Source organism: Orcinus orca, chromosome 1, assembly GCF_937001465.1.
Source record: "Orcinus orca chromosome 1, mOrcOrc1.1, whole genome shotgun sequence".
NCBI lineage: Eukaryota > Metazoa > Chordata > Mammalia > Artiodactyla > Delphinidae > Orcinus > Orcinus orca.
Window position 1 is genome coordinate 156904750 of NC_064559.1, and position 16955 is coordinate 156921704.

Genomic DNA, 16955 nt, shown 5'->3' on the forward strand with positions numbered 1-16955 from the left:
CAATGCAGGGGACACGGGTTTGATCCCTGGTCCGGGATGATCCCACATGCTGCAGAGCAACTAAGCCCATGAGCCACAACTACTGAGCCTGTGCACCACAACTACTAAAGGCTGCACGCCTAGAGCCTGTGCTCTGCAACAAGAGATGCCACCGCAATGAGAAGCACGTGCACTGCAAAGAAGAGTAGCCCCCGCTCGCCGCAACTAGAGAGAGCCCGCTCGCAGCAACGAAGATCCAACGCAGCCAAAAATAAATAAATAAAAAATAAATAAATAAGCTAATTGTATTTCTATAAACAAAAATTTGAAAATGAATTAATTTTAATTTATAATAGCATCAAGAAAATACAATACTCAGGGATTAATTAAACAACAGAAGTGCAAATCTGTATACTGAAAACTACACAGCATTGCTGAGTGAAGTTCAAGAGGATTTATAAAAAACGGGAGATACACAATGTCCATGGATTGAAAGATTCAATATTGTTAAGATGGCAATTTCCCCAAATTGATGTACTATAGATTCAACGTAATACCTATCAAAATCTCAGTGGGATTTGTTTTTGGTAGAAACTAACAGCTGTTCCTAAAATTGATACAGAAATGCAAAAAACCTAGAATACCGAAATGATTTTGAAAAGGAAGTGCAAAACCTGAGGAATTTACCTGATTTTAAAACTTACTACCAATCTACAATAATTAAGAAACACTGAGGGACTTCCCTGGTGGTACAGTGGGTAAGACTCTGGGCTCCTAATGCAGGGGGCCTGGGTTCAATCCATGGTCGGGGAACTAGATCCTGCATGTCACAACAAAGATCCCACGTGCTGCAAATAAGAGTCCGCATGCCGCAACTAAAACCCGGCGCAGCCAAAATATATAAATAAATAAATATTTTTAAAAAAGAAACACAGGACATTTAGATTGATGGAAGAGAATAGGGAGTCCAGTAAGAGATCTTGATGATCAATTGGTTTTCAAGGAAGGTGCCAAGTAATTCAATGGGGAGGGAAAGGATAGACCTTTAGCAAAAGATGCTGGGACAGTTGGATAAACACATGCAAAAAGATGAAACTTGACCCTTACCTTACATCATTCATAACAACTTAAAGAAAACATAGGATGAAATCTTCGCAACCTGGGATTAGGCAAAGAGTTCTTATATATAACACAAAGACAAAATCAACACATTGAATGTCATCAAAATTAAAACTTTTGCTCTTTAAAAGACATCATTAAGAAAATGAAAATATTTGCAAAACCTGTATCTGATAAAGGACTATATATAAAGTATATATAGTCCAGAATATATAAAGAATCCAGAATATATAAAGAACTTTTGTAATTCATCAATAAGAGACAAACTACCCAATAAGAAATGAGCAAAATATTTTAATAATCACTTCACCAAAGAAGATATATAAATGGCAAATAAGTATATGAAAAGATAATATCATTAGTCACCACAGAAATGCAAATTAATTAAAACCAAGATGAGATACCACTACATACCTACTAGGATGACTAAAACAAAAAAGACTGACCAAGTATTGGTGAAGATATGGAGAAACACATACATTGCTAGTGGGAATGTAAGTTGGGACAACCACTTTGGAAAACTATCTGGCACTTTTAAAAAAGTTAAACATGCACTAATCACTTGACCTAGCAATTCAACTTCTAGGTATTTACCCCATAAAAATGAAAATGTATGTCCACAAAAACACTAGTATACAAATATTCATAGCAGTAGTATTCATAATAGCCCTCAGACTGGAAACAGTGTTTACCAACCGGCAAATCAGTAAATGAAATGTTGTATATCTATAGAATACAATATTACACACAATAAAAGCATTATGCTAAATGAAATGATGCTAAATGAAATATTGAATGAATTGAAATATTGAATTACACACAATAAAAGCATTATGCTAAATGAAAGGAGGCAGACACAAAAGACTAAATATTGTATGATTCCATTTATATGAAAATTCTAGAAAATGCAAAACTGTAGAGACAGAAAGATCAGTGATTGCCTAGGGCTGGGGGTGTGAGCAGAGATGGATTGCAAATAGGCACAAGGGAATTTTTCCTGGTGATGAAAGTGTTCTGAAACTGAATTGTGGTGATGGCTGAATAATTGTATGAACTCACTAAAATTCAACAAAGTTTACACTTAAAATGGGTAAATTTTATGGCATCTAAATTAAACCTCAATAAACATGTTTTAAACAGAATAAAAGAGAAAGTTATCATGTCTTCAAGGCATCCTTTTTGGCTCACCTCTGAAATACCTGGCGCCTGCATAACTCTGTGGTAAAATTTTCCTTGCGCGCTCCTCTCTACACCCTCAGAAGGCCTCGTAGGAGACCAGAAGTGGATGGTTCATTCAGCAAGCAGCTCTAACCTTAGTCGGGATGGGGCTCTTCTTTCTCTCGGTAGAAGTTAGGAGAAAGCTGACACACAGGAACACATGCAGAAGAGCATGATCAGGATGGTGAAGACCTTAAAATCATATTCTAGTTAGTCACTGTTCTTCTAGCATATACTTTTTGGTCTTTACTGTGCCAGATAAGTGATGTGACTATAAAATAATAAACATTATGGGCAAAGTCCTTGCTCTCATGGGGCTTATATTCTAGTAGTGTGAAACAGATCATAGATAGATAGATAGATAGATGAATGGTTACTGAGATAGATAAATAAATGACAGCCAGTTAGACAGAGATATAGATGGGTATAGAGATACAGAGATAGATAATATACAGATACAAAGACAGAAGACAGGTAGATGAAAGATAGATGGACAGATAAAAGAAAGTACAGGCTTATCTCGTTTTTTGCACTTTGCAGATACTGCACTTTCTTTTTTTTTAAAGTTTTTGGCCGTGCTGCATGAAGGATCTTAGCTCCCCGACCAAGGATGGAATCTGTGCCCACTGCAGTGGAAGTGTGGAGTTCTAACCACTGGACCACCAGGGAATTCCCAACACTGCATTTTTTAAAATTGAAGGTTGGGACTTCTCTGATGGCGCAGTGGTTAAGAATCCACCTGCCAATGCAAGGGACACGGGTTTGAGCCCTGGTCTGGGAAGATCCCACATACGGCGCAGCAACTAAGCCCGTGCGCCACAACTACTGAGCCTGTGCTCTAGAGCCCATGAGCCACAACTACTGAGCCCATGCGCTGCATCTACTGAGCCCATGTGCTGAAACTACTGAAGCCTATGCGCCTACAGCCTGTGCTCCCCAACAAGAGAAACCACCCCAAAGAGAAGCCCACGCACCGCAACAAAGAGTAGCTTCTGCTTACCACAACTAGAGGAAAGCAGCGTGCAGCAATGAAGACCCAATGCAGCGATAAATAAATAAATAAATTGAAGGTTTGTGGCAACTCTGTGTCAAGCAAGTCTATCAGCACCATTCTTCCAAAAGAATTTTCTCACTTCATGTCTCTGTGTCGCATATTAGTAATTCTTGCAATATTTCAAACTTTGTCATTATTATTATATTTGTTATGGTGATCTGTGATTAGTGATTTTTGATGTTACTATTGTAATTGTTTTGGGGCACCATGAACTGTGCCTATAGAAGATGGTGAACTTAATAAATGTATGTGTTTTGATGGCTCTCCTGACCATCTGTTCCTTCATTTCTCTTCCTCTCCTTAGGCCTCCCTATGCCCTGGGACACAACAATATTTAAATTAGGCCAATTAATAACCCTACAATGGCCTCTAAGTGTTCAAGTAAAAGGAAGAGTCACACATTTCTCACTTTAGACCAAAAGCTAAAAATGATTAAGCTTAGTGACGAAGGCATGTTGAAAGCTGAGAAAGGCTGAAAGCTAGGCCTCTTGCACCAAACAGTTAGCCAAGTTGCGAATGCAAAGGAAAGGTTCTTGAAGGAAATTAAAAGTGCTACTCCAAGAAACACAGGAATGATAAGAAAGCAGAACAGCCTTACTGATGATACAGAGAAAGTTCTAGCAGTTTGAATAGAAGATCAAACCAGCCACAGCATTCCCTTAAACCAAAGTCTAATCCAGAGCAAAGCTCTAACTCTCTTCAGTTCTATGAAAGGTGAGAGAGGTGAAGAAGCTGCAGAAGAAAAGTTTTAAGCTAGGAGAGGTTGGTTCATGAGGTTGAAGGAAGGAAGCCATCTCCATAACGTAAAAGTGCAAGGGGAAGCAGGAAGTGCTGATGTAGAAGCAGCAGCAAGTTATCCAGAAGATCCAGCTGAGATAATTAACGAAAGTGGCTACACTAAACAATAGATTTTTTTTTATGAGATACTTTGATTACACAAACTATTTATACCACAGGCAGTAAGAGCCACTAATGGTTTTTGAGTGGAGGAATAACAAGATAAGACAGGGTTTTAGCAAAATGAATCTAGCAGCCATAGAGAGAATGGATTGGAGGGGAGAGGTTTTCTAAAAATTATTATTTTTTGCTTATTTATTTTATTTTATTATTATTTTTTATTGGAGTATAGTTACTTTACAATATTGTGTTAGTTTATACTGTACAGCAAAGTGAATCATCTATACGTATACATATATCCCCTCTTTTTTGGATTTCCTTCTCATTTAGGTCACCACAGAGCATTGAGTAGAGTTCCCTGTGCTATACAGTAGGTTCTCATTAGTTATCTATTTTATACATAGTATCAATAGTGTATATATGTCAATCCCAATCTCCCAATTCATCCCACACACACCCATCCCCCTTGGTGTCTATATGTTTGTTCTCTGCATCTGTGTCTCTATTTCTGCTTTGTAAATAAGATCGTCTATACCAATTTTTTCAGATTCCACATATATGTGTTAATATGCAATATTTGTTTTTCTCTTTCTAACTTACTTCACTCTGTATGACAGTCTCTATGTCCATCCATGTCTCTACAAATGACCCAATTTCATTCCTTTTTATGGTCGAGTAATATTCCATTGTATATATGTGCTACATCTTCTTTATCCTTTCCTCTGTTGATGGACATTTAGGTTGCTTCCATGTCCTGGCTATTGTAAATAGAGCTGCAGTGAACATTGCAGTACATGTATCTTTTTGAAGTATGGTTTTCTCCAGGTATATGCCCAGTAGTGGGATTGCTGGGTCGTATGGTAGTTCTATTTTTCGTTTTTAAAGGAATCTCCATACTGTTCTCCATTGATTCCATAGGGAATCAATTTACATTCCCACCAACAATGCATGAGGGTTCCCTTTTCTCCACACCCTCGCCAGCATTTATTGTTTGTAGATTTTTTGATGATGGCCATTCTGACTGGTGTGAGATGATACCTCATTGTAGTTTTGATTTGCATTTCTCTAATAACTAGAAATGTTGAGCATCTTTTCATGTGTTTGTTGGCCATCTGTATGTCTTCTTTGGAGAAATGTCTATTTAGGTCTTCTGCCCATTTTTGGATTGGGTTGTTTGTTTTTTTGATATTGAGCTGCATGAGCTGCTTGTATATTTTGGAGATTAATCCTTTGTCAGCTGCTTCATTGGCAAATATTTTCTCGCATTCCAAAGGTTGTCTTTTCATCTTTTTTATGGTTTCCTTTGCTGTGCAAAAGCTTTTAAGTCTAATTAGGTCGCATTTGTTTATTTCTGTTTTTATGCTCATTACTCTAGGAGGTGGGTCAAAAAAGATCTTGCTGCGATTTATGTCAAAGAGTGTTCTGCCTATGTTTTCCTCTAAGAGTTTTATAGTGTCTGGCCTTACATTTAGGTCTCTAATCCATTTGGAGTTTATTTTTGTGTATGGTGTTAGGGAGTGTTCTAATTTCATTTTTTTACATGTAGCTGTCCAATTTTCCCAACACCACTTATTGAAGAGACTATCTTTGCTCCATTGTATATTCTGGCGTCCATTGTCATAGATTAGGTGACCATATGTGCATGGGTTTATCTCTGGGCTTTCTACCCTGTTCCATTGATCTATATTTCTGTTTTTGTGCCAGTACCATACTGTCTTGATTACTGTAACTTTGTAGAATAACCTGAAGTCAGGGAGATTGATTCCTCCGGCTCAGTTTTTCTTTCTCAGGATTGCTTTTGCTGTCAAGGTCTTTTGTGTTTCCATACAAATTGTAAATTTTTTTGTTCTAGTTCTGTGAAAAATGCCATTGGTAATTGATAGGGATTGCATTGAATCTGTAGATTGTTTTGGGTAGTATAGTCATTTTCACAATATTGATTCTTCCAATCCAAGAACATGGTATATCTCTCCATCTGTTTGTGTCATCTTGATTTCTTTCATCAGTATTTTATAGTTTTCTGCGTACAGGTCTTTTGCCTCCTTAGGTAGGTTTATTCCTAGGTATTTTATTCTTTTTGTTGCAATGGTAAATGGGATTGCTTCTTTAATTTCTCTTTCTGATCTCTCATTGTTAGTGTATAGCAATGCAAGAGATTTCTGTGCATTAATTTTGTGTCCTGTGACTTTACTGAATTCACTGATTAGCTCTAGTAGTTTTCTGGTGGCATCTTTAGGATTTTCTATGTATAGTATCATGTCATCGGCAAACAGTGACAGTTTTATTTCTTCTTTGCCAATTTGGATTCCTTTTATTTCTTTTTCTTCTCTGTTTGCCATGGCTAGGACTTCCAAAACTATGTTAAATAATAGTGCCGAGAGTGGGCATCCTTGTCCTGTTCCTGATTTTAGAGGAAATGCTTTCTGTTTTTCACCATTGAGAATAATGTTTGCTGTGGGTTTGTCATATATGGGCTTTATTATGTTGAGTTAGGTTCCCTCTATGCCCACTTTCTGGAGTATTTTTATCATAAATAGGTGTTGAATTTTGTCGAAAGATTTTTCTGCATCTATTGAGATGATCATATGTTTTTTATTCTTCAATTTGTTAATATGGTGTATCATACTGATTGATTTGCATATATTGAAGAATTCTTGAATCCCTGGGATAAACCCCACTTGATCATGGTGTATGATCCTTTTAATGTGTTATTGGATTCGGTTTGCTACTATTGTGTTGAGGATTTTTGCTTCTATGTTCATCAGTGATATTGGCCTGTAATTTTCTTTTTTTGTGATATCTTTGTCTGGTTTTGGTATCAGGGTGATTGTGGCCTCCTAGAATGAGTTTGCAAGTGTTCTTCCCTCTGTAATTATTTGGAAGAGCGTGAGAAAGATAGGTGTTAGCTCTTCTCTAAATGTTTGATAGAATTCACCTGTGAAGCCATCTGGTCCTGGACTTTTGTTTGTTGGAAGATTTTTAGTCACAGTTCCAATTTTGCTACTTGTGATTGGTCTGTTCATATTATCTATTTCTTCCTGGTTCAGTCTTGGAAGGTTGTACTTTTCTAAGAATTTGTCCATTTCTTCTAGGTTGTCCATTTTATTGGCATATAGTTGTTCATAGTAGTCTCTTATGATCCTTTGTATTTCTGCAGTGTCAGTTGTAACTTCTCATTTTTCATTTCTAATTTTATTGATTTGAGTCCTCTCCCTTTTTTTCTTGATGAGTCTGGATAAAGGTTTATCAGTTTTGTTTATCTTCTCAAGGAACCAGCTTTTAGTTTTATTGATCTTTGCTACTGTTTTTTTTGTTTGTTTGTTTGTTTCTATTTCATTTATTTCTGCTCTGATCTTTATGATTTCTTTCCTTCTACTAACTTTGGGTTTTGTTTGTTCTTCTTTCTCTAGTTGCTTTAGATGTAAGGTTAGGTTCTCTATTTGAGATTTTTCTCGTTTTTCGAGGTAAGGTTATATTGCTGTTAACTTCCCTCTTAGAACTGCTTTTGCTACATCCCATAGGTTTTGTGTCATTGTGTTTTCATTGTCATTTGTTTCTAGGTAATTTTTTCTTTCTTCCTTGATTTCTTCAGTGATCTTTTGTTATTTAGTAGCATATTGTTTAGCCTCTATGTATTTTTGTTTTTTTACAGTTTTTTTCCTGTAATTGATTTCTAATCACATAGTGTTGTGGTTGGAAAAGATGGTTGACATGATTTCAATTTTCTTAAATTTACTGAGGCTTGATTTGTGACCCAAGATGTGATCTATCCTGGAGAACGTTCCCTATGCACTTGAGAAGAAAGTGTATTCTGCTACTTTGGGATGGAATGTCCTATAAAGATCAATTAAGTCTATTTGGTCTAATGTGTCATTTAAGGCTTGTGTTTCCTTTCTAATTTTCTGTCTGGATGATCTATCCATTGGTGTAAGTGGAGTGTTAAAGTCCCCCACTATTATTGTGTTAATGTTGATTTCCCCTTTTATGGCTATAAGCATTTGCCTTATGTATTGAGGTTCTCCTACTTGGGTGCATAAATATTTACAATTGTTAAATCTTCTTGGATTGATCCCTTGATCATTATGTAGTGTCCTTCCTTGTCTCTTGTAACAGTCTTTATTTTAAAGTCTATTTTGTCCAATATGAGAATTGCTACTCCAGTTCTTTTGATTTCTGTTTGCATGGAATATCTTTTTGCATCCCCTCACTTTCAGTCTGTATGGGTCTGAAGTGGGTCTCTTGTAGACAACATATATACAGGTCTTGTTTTTGTATCCATTCAGCCAGTCTGTATCTTTTGGTTGGAGTGTTAAATCCATTTACATTTAAGGTAATTATTGATATGTATGTTCCTGTTACCATTTTCTTAATTGTTTTGGGCTTGTTTTTATAGGTCTTTTTCTTCTCTTGTGTTTCCTGCCTAGAGAAGTTCTGTTTAGCATTTGTTGTAAAGCTGGTCTGATGGTGCTGAATTCTCTTAGCTTTTGCTTGTCTGTAAAGCTTTTAATTTCTTCGTCAAATCTGAATGAGATCCTTGCCGGGTAGAGTAATCTTGGTTGTAGGTTTTTCCCTTTCATCATTTTAAATATATCCTGCCACTCCCTTCTGGCCTGCAGAGTTTCTGCTAAAAGATGAGCTGATAACCTTATGGGGATTCCCTTGTGTGTTATTTGTTGCTTTTTCCTTGCTGCTTTTAATAATTTTTCTTTGTATTTAATTTTTGTTGGTTTGATTAATATGTGTCTTGGCATGTTTCTCCCTGGGTTTATCCTGTATGGGACTCTGCGCTTCCTGGACTTGATTGACTCTTTCCTTTCCCATGTTATGGAAGTTTTCAACTATATTCTCTTCAAATATTTTCTCAGACCCTTTCTCTTTCTCTTCTTCTTCTGGGACCCCTATGATTCAAATGTTGGTGTGTTTAATGTTGTCCCAGAGGTCTCTGAGACTGTCCTCAATTCTTTTCATTCTTTTTTCTTTATTCTGCTACATGGCAGTTATTCCCACCATTCTATCTTCCAGCTCACTTCTCTGTTTTTCTGCCTCAGTTATTCTGCTACTGATTCCTTCTAGTGTATTCTTAATTTTGGTGATTGTGTTGTTCATCACTATTTGTTTGTTCTTTAGTTCTTCTAGGTCCTTGTTAAACATTTCTTGTATTTTTTCCATTCTGTTTCCAAGATTTTGGATCATCCTTACTATCATCACTCTCAATTGTTTTTCAGAAAGCTTGCCTATTTCTTCTTCATTTATTTGGTCTTGTGGGTTTTTGTCTTGCTCCTTCATCTGCAACATACTTCTCTGTCTTCTCATTTTCTCTGACTTACTGTGTTTGAGGTCTCCTTTCTGCAGGCTTCAGGTTCGTAGTTCCTCTTGCTTCTGGTGTCTGCTCCCAGCGGGCGAGGTTGGTCCAGTGGTTTGTGTAGGCTTCCTGGTGGGAGGGAATGGTGCCTATGTTCTGGTGGGTGGAGCTGGATTTTGTCCCTCCAATGGGCAGGCCCGTGTCAGGTGGTGTGTTTTGGGGTGTCTGTGGGCTTAGTACGACTTTAGGCAGCCTGTTTGCTGATGGGTGGGTTTGTGTTCCTGTCTTGCTTGTTGTTTCCAATAGATTTTTAATGTAGACAAAAGAGCCTTCTATTGGGAAAAGATGCCATCCATGATTTTCATAGTTGGCAAGGAGAAGTCAATGCCTGGTTTCAAAGTTTCAATGACAGGCTGACTCTTTTATTAGGGGCTGATGTAGCTGGTGACTTTAAGTTGAAGTCAGTGCTCATTTACCATTCTGAAAACACTAGGGTCCTTAAGACTTACACTAAATCTACTTTTCCTGTGCTCTATCAGTGAAACAACAAAACGTGGATGACAGAACATTTGTTTACAAAATGGTTTGCTGAATATTTTAAGCCCACTGTTGAGACCTACTGTTGCAACCTACTGCTCAGAAGAAAAGATTCCTTTCAAAATATTACTGTTCACTTACAATGCACCTGGTTACCCAAGAGCTCTGATGGAGATGTACAATGAGATTAATGTTTTCATGCCTACTAACACATCCATCCTGCAGCCTATGGATCAAGGAGTAATTCTGACTTTCAAGTTTTATTATTTAAGAAATATGTTTCAAAAGGCTATAGCTGCTGTAAATAGTGATTCCTCTGATGAATCTGTGCAAAGTCAATTGAAAACCTTCTGGAAGGGATTCACCATTCTAGATGCTATTAAGAACATTTGTGATTCATGGGAAGAGGTCAAAATACCAACAGTAACAGGAGTTTAGAAGTTAATTCCAACCCTCATGGATGACTTTGAGGAGTTCAAGACTTCAGTGGAGGAAGTAACTGAAGATGTGATGGAAAATGCAAGAGAAACAGAATTGGAAATGGAGCCTGAAGATGTGACTAAATTGCTATAATCTCAAGATAAAATTTTAGTGGATGAAGAGGTGCTTCTTATGGTTGAGGAAAGAAAGTGATTTCTTGAGATGGAATCTACTCCTGGTGAAGATGATGTGATAGTTGTTGAAATGACAACAAAGGATTTAGAATATTACATAAACTTAGTTGATGAAGCAGTGGCAGGGTTTGACAGAATTGACTCCAATTTTGTAAGAAGTTCTCCTGTGAGTAAAATGCTATCAAACAGCATTGCATGCTACAAAGAAATCTTTTGTGAAAGAAAGAGTCAATCAATTTCACAAACTTCATTGTTGCCTTATTTTAAGAAATTACCACAGCCATCCCAACCTTTAGCAACCACCACCCTGTTCAGTCAGCAGCCATCAACATCGAGGCAAGATCTTCCACCAGAAGAAAGATTATGACTCACTGAAGGCTCAGATGATGGTTAGCATTTCTTAACAATAAAGTTTTTTTAAATTAAGGTTTGTAGGATTTCCCTGGTGGCACAGTGGCTAAGAATCCACCTGCCAATGCAGGGTTCTATCCCTGGTCCAGGAAGATCCCAAATGCCGTGGAGCAACTAAGTCCGTGTGCCGTAACTACTGAGTCTGCGCACCACAACTACTGAAGCCCACGCACCCTAGAGCCCATGCACCGCAACTACTGAGCCCACGTGCTGCAACTACTGAAGCCTGCTTGCCTAGGGCCCATACTCCACAACAAGAGAAGCCATCGCAATGAGAAGCCCGTGCACTGCAATGAAGAGTAGACCCCGCTCACCACAACTGGAGAAAGCCCGTGTGCAGCAACAAAGACCCAACGCAGCCAAAAAAATAAATTAAGGTATGTACATTCTTTTTAGACATAATGTTATTGCACGCTTAGTAGATAACATTAAGTGTAAACATAACCTTTATAGGCACTGGGAAACCAAAGAATTCGTGTGACATGCTTTATTGTGATACCCGCTTTTTTTGTGTTATTCACTTTATTGAGGTGGTCTGGAACCTAACTTGCAGTGTCTCCAAGGTGTGCGTAAAAAGAAAACATGTTAAGTACTCAGAAGAGAGTTAAAAAGGTGACATCAGAGAATGGCTGAATCACAAGAGGGAGCCAGTCATGCAAAGACCAGAGGGAGGAGCATCTTAGGCACCATTTTTTTTTTTTTTTGTCCTTTGCCCCTTGTGGTTCTCCATTCCCTCTTTACTCAGCTTAAAATTCAGAGTCAATAGACATAATCACTCCCTAAACTCCCTTGATCACCTTAATTCTGTCATACTTGTTGGCAAACTCACAGCACTGGTTAAATCCAACTTTCTACCCATTCTGGTCTCACTTTAAGCTTGTCATGAGGCACTTAAGAAGACCCTTACTGTTCCCCAGCTAACATCCTCCATCTCCCTGATCCATTCATTTTCCTGCAGTCTACAGTCATACGTTCACTTTCTGCTAATGGACTGTTTTACACCTGTGCCTCTCTTTTCCCGCATCTTCACTATCAGCTGATGACTGTGCTTCTTTCTTGAGAAAACTGAAGAATCAGAAGAGAACTTCCACTTGCTCCTACCACATCCACATGTCCGTACAGGTGTACATGCTTAGACCCCGTCCTTCCTGCATGCTCCGTGATCCTACGTAAAAGCTTCCACTTATGCATTCTCCCCCTCCCCCAGCGGACTCAAGAACACCAGACCAGCAAATCCTACCTCCATCCTACATCATGATCTTTTCCTCTACTGGATCATTTCCATAAGTATATGAAATTTTTCAAGCACTTTCAAGACAAGCAAACAAAAATCTCTCCTTGACCTGATTTCCCTCCTTTGATTATTACCTTATTTCTCTGTTAGCTTTTGTAGCCAAACAGTTGTCTATACTAGCTGCCTCTGATTCCTCTGCTCCTGTTCTCATCTCCAATCCATCTTTTGTGCCACCACTGATCTGGTTTTTTCAAGGCCAACAAAACTGACAAAAATAAAACCCTACCATAAAGAAAAATGAATGAGGCAGCCCTGAGTAAAAGAAGAGGGTGGGGTAGGTGGGAGAAAATCCTAAATTCTAGCAGCTGGATTGACTCCCTGTATCATAAGAATTCCTTACGTAAACTGTCTTCTTTCCACTCCATTTGAAAAATACTTCCTTTCTACACATTTTCTTTATTTTTTCTGGAACCTACTCTTGCCCAGCTTCTGAATATCAGATTAACCTGCTCACCATTTAGGGGAAAGGAGAGTAAAACCAAATCATAGCAGTGAGTGAGAGAGCTTTCATTTACATTTAACTACGAAATCAATGTGGAAACTCAGAAAACTAAAAGACTCTTTTACCCAACCAGGAATGAATTTTTTTTAAGTTTGAGAAAGAATTAGCCCCCAAACAATATCCCTCTATCCTGAAATGAATGTAGTTGCCATTTGTGATAATTTTGAGCTATCCCTCTTTATAAATGGCCTTGCCAGAAATTTTGTATATTAACCCCAGGCAGGTTAGAAAGTCTGGCTGCAGCACTCAGCTTACTGATGTTATCAAAAGGGACAACTGTGACTTATCTCAGTGAGGTGGGCTCAACTCCCCTTGCAGGCAAGGTGGTTCCTATTGGGGACTGCACCACATGAGGCTGACATTTGACAGCTGTCCTGGTCAGTTGGATAATACAGGAAACGTCATGGATTGTGCAGACCAGCGCTTAGCAAAATGCAAGTCACAACCTATTCGTGGGTTATGAAATTAATATCGTGGGTTAACCAATTTTTTAAAAATTAATTAATTAATTTTATTTTTGGCTGCACTGGGTCTTTGTCACTGTGTGCACTCTTTCGCTACTTGCAGCGAGCAGGGGCTACTCTTTGTTGGGTTGTGTGGGCTCTAGGTCTGTGGGCTCAGTAGTTGTGCTCGCGAGCTCTAGAGCACAGGCTCAGTAGTTGTGGCGCATGGGCTTAGTTGCTCCGCGGCATGTGGGGTCTTCCCGGACCAGGGATCGAACCTGTGTCCCCTGCATTGGCAGGTGGATTCTTAACCACTGTGCCACCAAGGAAGTCCACCAATTTTTAGAAGATGAAATAGAAGAGAAAATATCAGAGTTCAATACACACACTCAGATTATGACATAGTTCACAAGACCTTGGTTTCCATTATGAAGAGGTACATCCTGGATCATAAAATTAAAATTTTAAAAATTAAAGCCACTAGTCTAGATCCATTCATAATGCAATAGCCAGAGTGGTTGAATGCACTAATCAAAATTAGAGGACGTTTGGAAAATTTCCACATCATTTTCAGCATCATATATCACCAAGCATATATGCCTGACACAGGGGAAATCCAGAGAACTTTAGAGAGAAGCTTTCCTTTATAGAACCAGGTGAAGAGCTTGAAATTAGTTTCTAACGTAAATTACCATCATGGAGACTTTATAATTTACAATCCACTTTCACAAACTTCATCTTACTTGAGTCTCTTGTTCAGCCTTTGTAGTAGGCAAGACAGGAAGGTGACAGAATCTCAGACAAGTTTCAATGATGTATTTAGTTTAGTCAGGAGCCCAGCCAGCAGCTGGGAGAAAAGATCTAGCCCCACAGCCCCAGGGAGAGAATTGGCAAGGGTGCAAAACCACGTGTGGGTCCCAGCCAAATAAACGGAGGTTCAGGGCAGAACTCCAGTTTCAGGAGGGAGAATGGAAAAGATGAACAGGAACTAGGGCAGAAGCCCAGGTATTAAACAAGGCTCACAGGTGGCCAGGCTCATCCCCAGCACACTGGATTCTAAGCTCCCCTTGCAGAGTTACAGATCCCATAACCAGCTTTTGAAGAAGCAGCAGGAGAATATCATGTGGATAAGGGGCAGGATGGAGAGGCTCTCAAGCACTGATAAAGGCATGAAGAGACCAGTGGGGAATGGCAAGTTAATTAATCTGGCTGGCATGGGTAGTGAGGGCTGCCAGGTAAAATACAAGATGCCCCTTTAAATCAGGATTTCAGATAAACAATGAATATTTTAGTATAAGTATGTCTCATGCAATATTGGGGACACATGTATACCAAAAAATTGTTGTTCATCCGAAACTTACATTAAACTGGGCAGCCGGTAGTTGTATTTACTAAATCTGGCACTCCTACATGTGGGTCTTCTGGAGGATGTGGCTAGAAGGCTTGGCAGGGCAAGACCACGAAAAATCTTACGTGCTATGCTGGGCAGATAATGAGGAACCATGAAAAATTTTAAGCAGGGGAATAATATAATCGGGTTTGTATTTTAGAATCACCATTAGAGTAGCCCTTTGAAGAACAAAATAGTTCAGAAAGACAGGAACTGAGAGACCAGAAAGCTATTTAAATAGCCCAGACTCAAGGAGAATTGAAAATAACTGCTCACTTCACAATTCTGCCTAATGCTAGCGAGATTTCCAGGTTCATGTGGGCAACAGCGACCAAACTATTCTTTCCAGAGCTGCTCTTTGTTTCAAGGAACAAAAAACTTTGGGGGTGGGGCAAGGAATAGATATATTTTGTCTTGCCCAAACCCTGTGCCTGTCATATACTTCTTGAGGAAGATGGAAAGATATGTGTATATATCCAGCTCCATGTAGTAAGCTCATGTCTTGCTCACCATCACATCCCAGAAGGTAATCAACAAACACTTGTTGAATGAGTTCCTTAAGGACAAAGTCTATCTTCACCATCTTTGTTTCCTTAGCATCTGACCCAGGGCTGGGAATAAGTTTCTCAAAATAGTTCTTGATTAAAGCGATCTAATTAATTAACAACCAGAAGTGCTTCCTATTAACTACATTTATCCAACATTACATCAAAGGTACAACCTGGCATATTTTTCACAACCTGGCAAAAGAAGCCCTGCCTCATCTATGGGACCAGAAAACTTTTCGAAAGCTGCATAATGATGCTGATTAGAGGGAGTTTTAAATGTAATTTTCCTCATTTGTGTGAAAATGAGCGGGTTTTTTTTTTCTTTTGAGGTGTTTTGTTTGGTATTTTCCTAACTGCTTCCACAAGTATTGTCAGTGCCTGACTGTTAATAAATCTAGATCTTAATTAAGTATTTCTCAGGTAGATCATCATAAAGTGGTATGAACCAAGTACTTGTCTTCAGTCCTCCAGTATCAGTATAGTTACTGGCATATGTATCTTTTCCAAGGCTGAAGTGTGAACTTGAAGGCAGGACTTTATTCTCATTTATCTTCATAGTCACATAACTTTTACTAATAGCAGTTTTGTTGAAGGGTCAAGAGTAGGAAGCCAAAAGGGATAGAATAATTCTAAAAAGTGCATGGGGTAAATACAATAACAACATTATTACAGCTACTTGTTATTAAAAATTATGTTCCAAGTACCATGAGAGGTCTTTACATATATTTTATTAAATTTCAGTCCTAAAAACTCCTCTTTGAGGTAGGTGTTGTAATCCTCATTTTATGCATAAAGAAACAGAGAATCAGAACTGATGAATAATTTACCCAGGATGACACAGCTAATAGATTTGGCAGAGCTGAGATTAGGACCTGATTCCAAAGTTCATCTCACACACCAAGAATTGGCATTTTGCAAGTGTGTATTGGAGAGATGAAAGAAGATTGTTGGAGTGCCTATAAGAGTTCTCTTTTATCAGCAACTATGTAATACCCCAGAGGACTAAAGTGTGATAAAGAATATAATGATGTGAGTGCACGGATGTGGAAGACAAGAGGTATAGAGGTATTCCCTATATTTTTGAGCTGTGTCCCTTTTTTCTCTGTTGAGCTTTGTATTTAAGGGAGCACATGACATGACATATAATTAGGCTTCATCTCCACCTTGCTGGAAGTTGTTATTGTTGCCCTTAAAATTATTATCACACTGTTATTATCTGGGATGAAACATATGAACTTTAGATGTTACGATCAGTAATATCAGCTTGTCTGCCCTATCCAAAGGAATACGTTCAGTTCATGCTCAGATATGCAATGGAACCTCATCGATCTGGATGTGTCTGAGCTCACCTGTGACAGTCCAGATCCTTCTCCAAGCTGTAATTACATATATCAGCTATTCTCCAATCCTTTAAAGTTGCAAATGTGCACTTTTTGTCCAGATGCTGACATCTTTCCAGAAGCCCTCTTCAGCTTGCTCAACTGCCAGCCTCCTTACTTAGTTCACTGGGTTCCAGGAAGAATCCGAGTCTCATAAAGAATGCTGCCTCTGATCATTTAATTCCAGGCTGAGCAGAGTAAAATCAGTTTGAACCTCACCAAACTGAAAGTCTATGAAAGTAAAACTTTTGGAGTCTATGAAAGCAAA

At 38.5% G+C, this 16955-nt stretch overlaps 1 protein-coding gene and 1 pseudogene across 1 annotated transcript in view; both read left to right on the forward strand.

Moving 5' to 3' along the window:
• LOC125961306 (eukaryotic translation initiation factor 4E type 2-like) overlaps nt 1-16955 on the forward strand; it is a 118992-nt pseudogene that overhangs the window by 61185 nt on the left and 40852 nt on the right.
• Nucleotides 16617-16955, forward strand: part of LOC117197352 (translation initiation factor IF-2-like) — a 69383-nt gene continuing 69044 nt past the window's right edge. The window contains exon 1 of the mRNA XM_049716376.1: nt 16617-16686. Coding sequence (XP_049572333.1) covers nt 16617-16686 — 70 coding nt within the window. The remainder of the gene's footprint in view (nt 16687-16955) is intronic.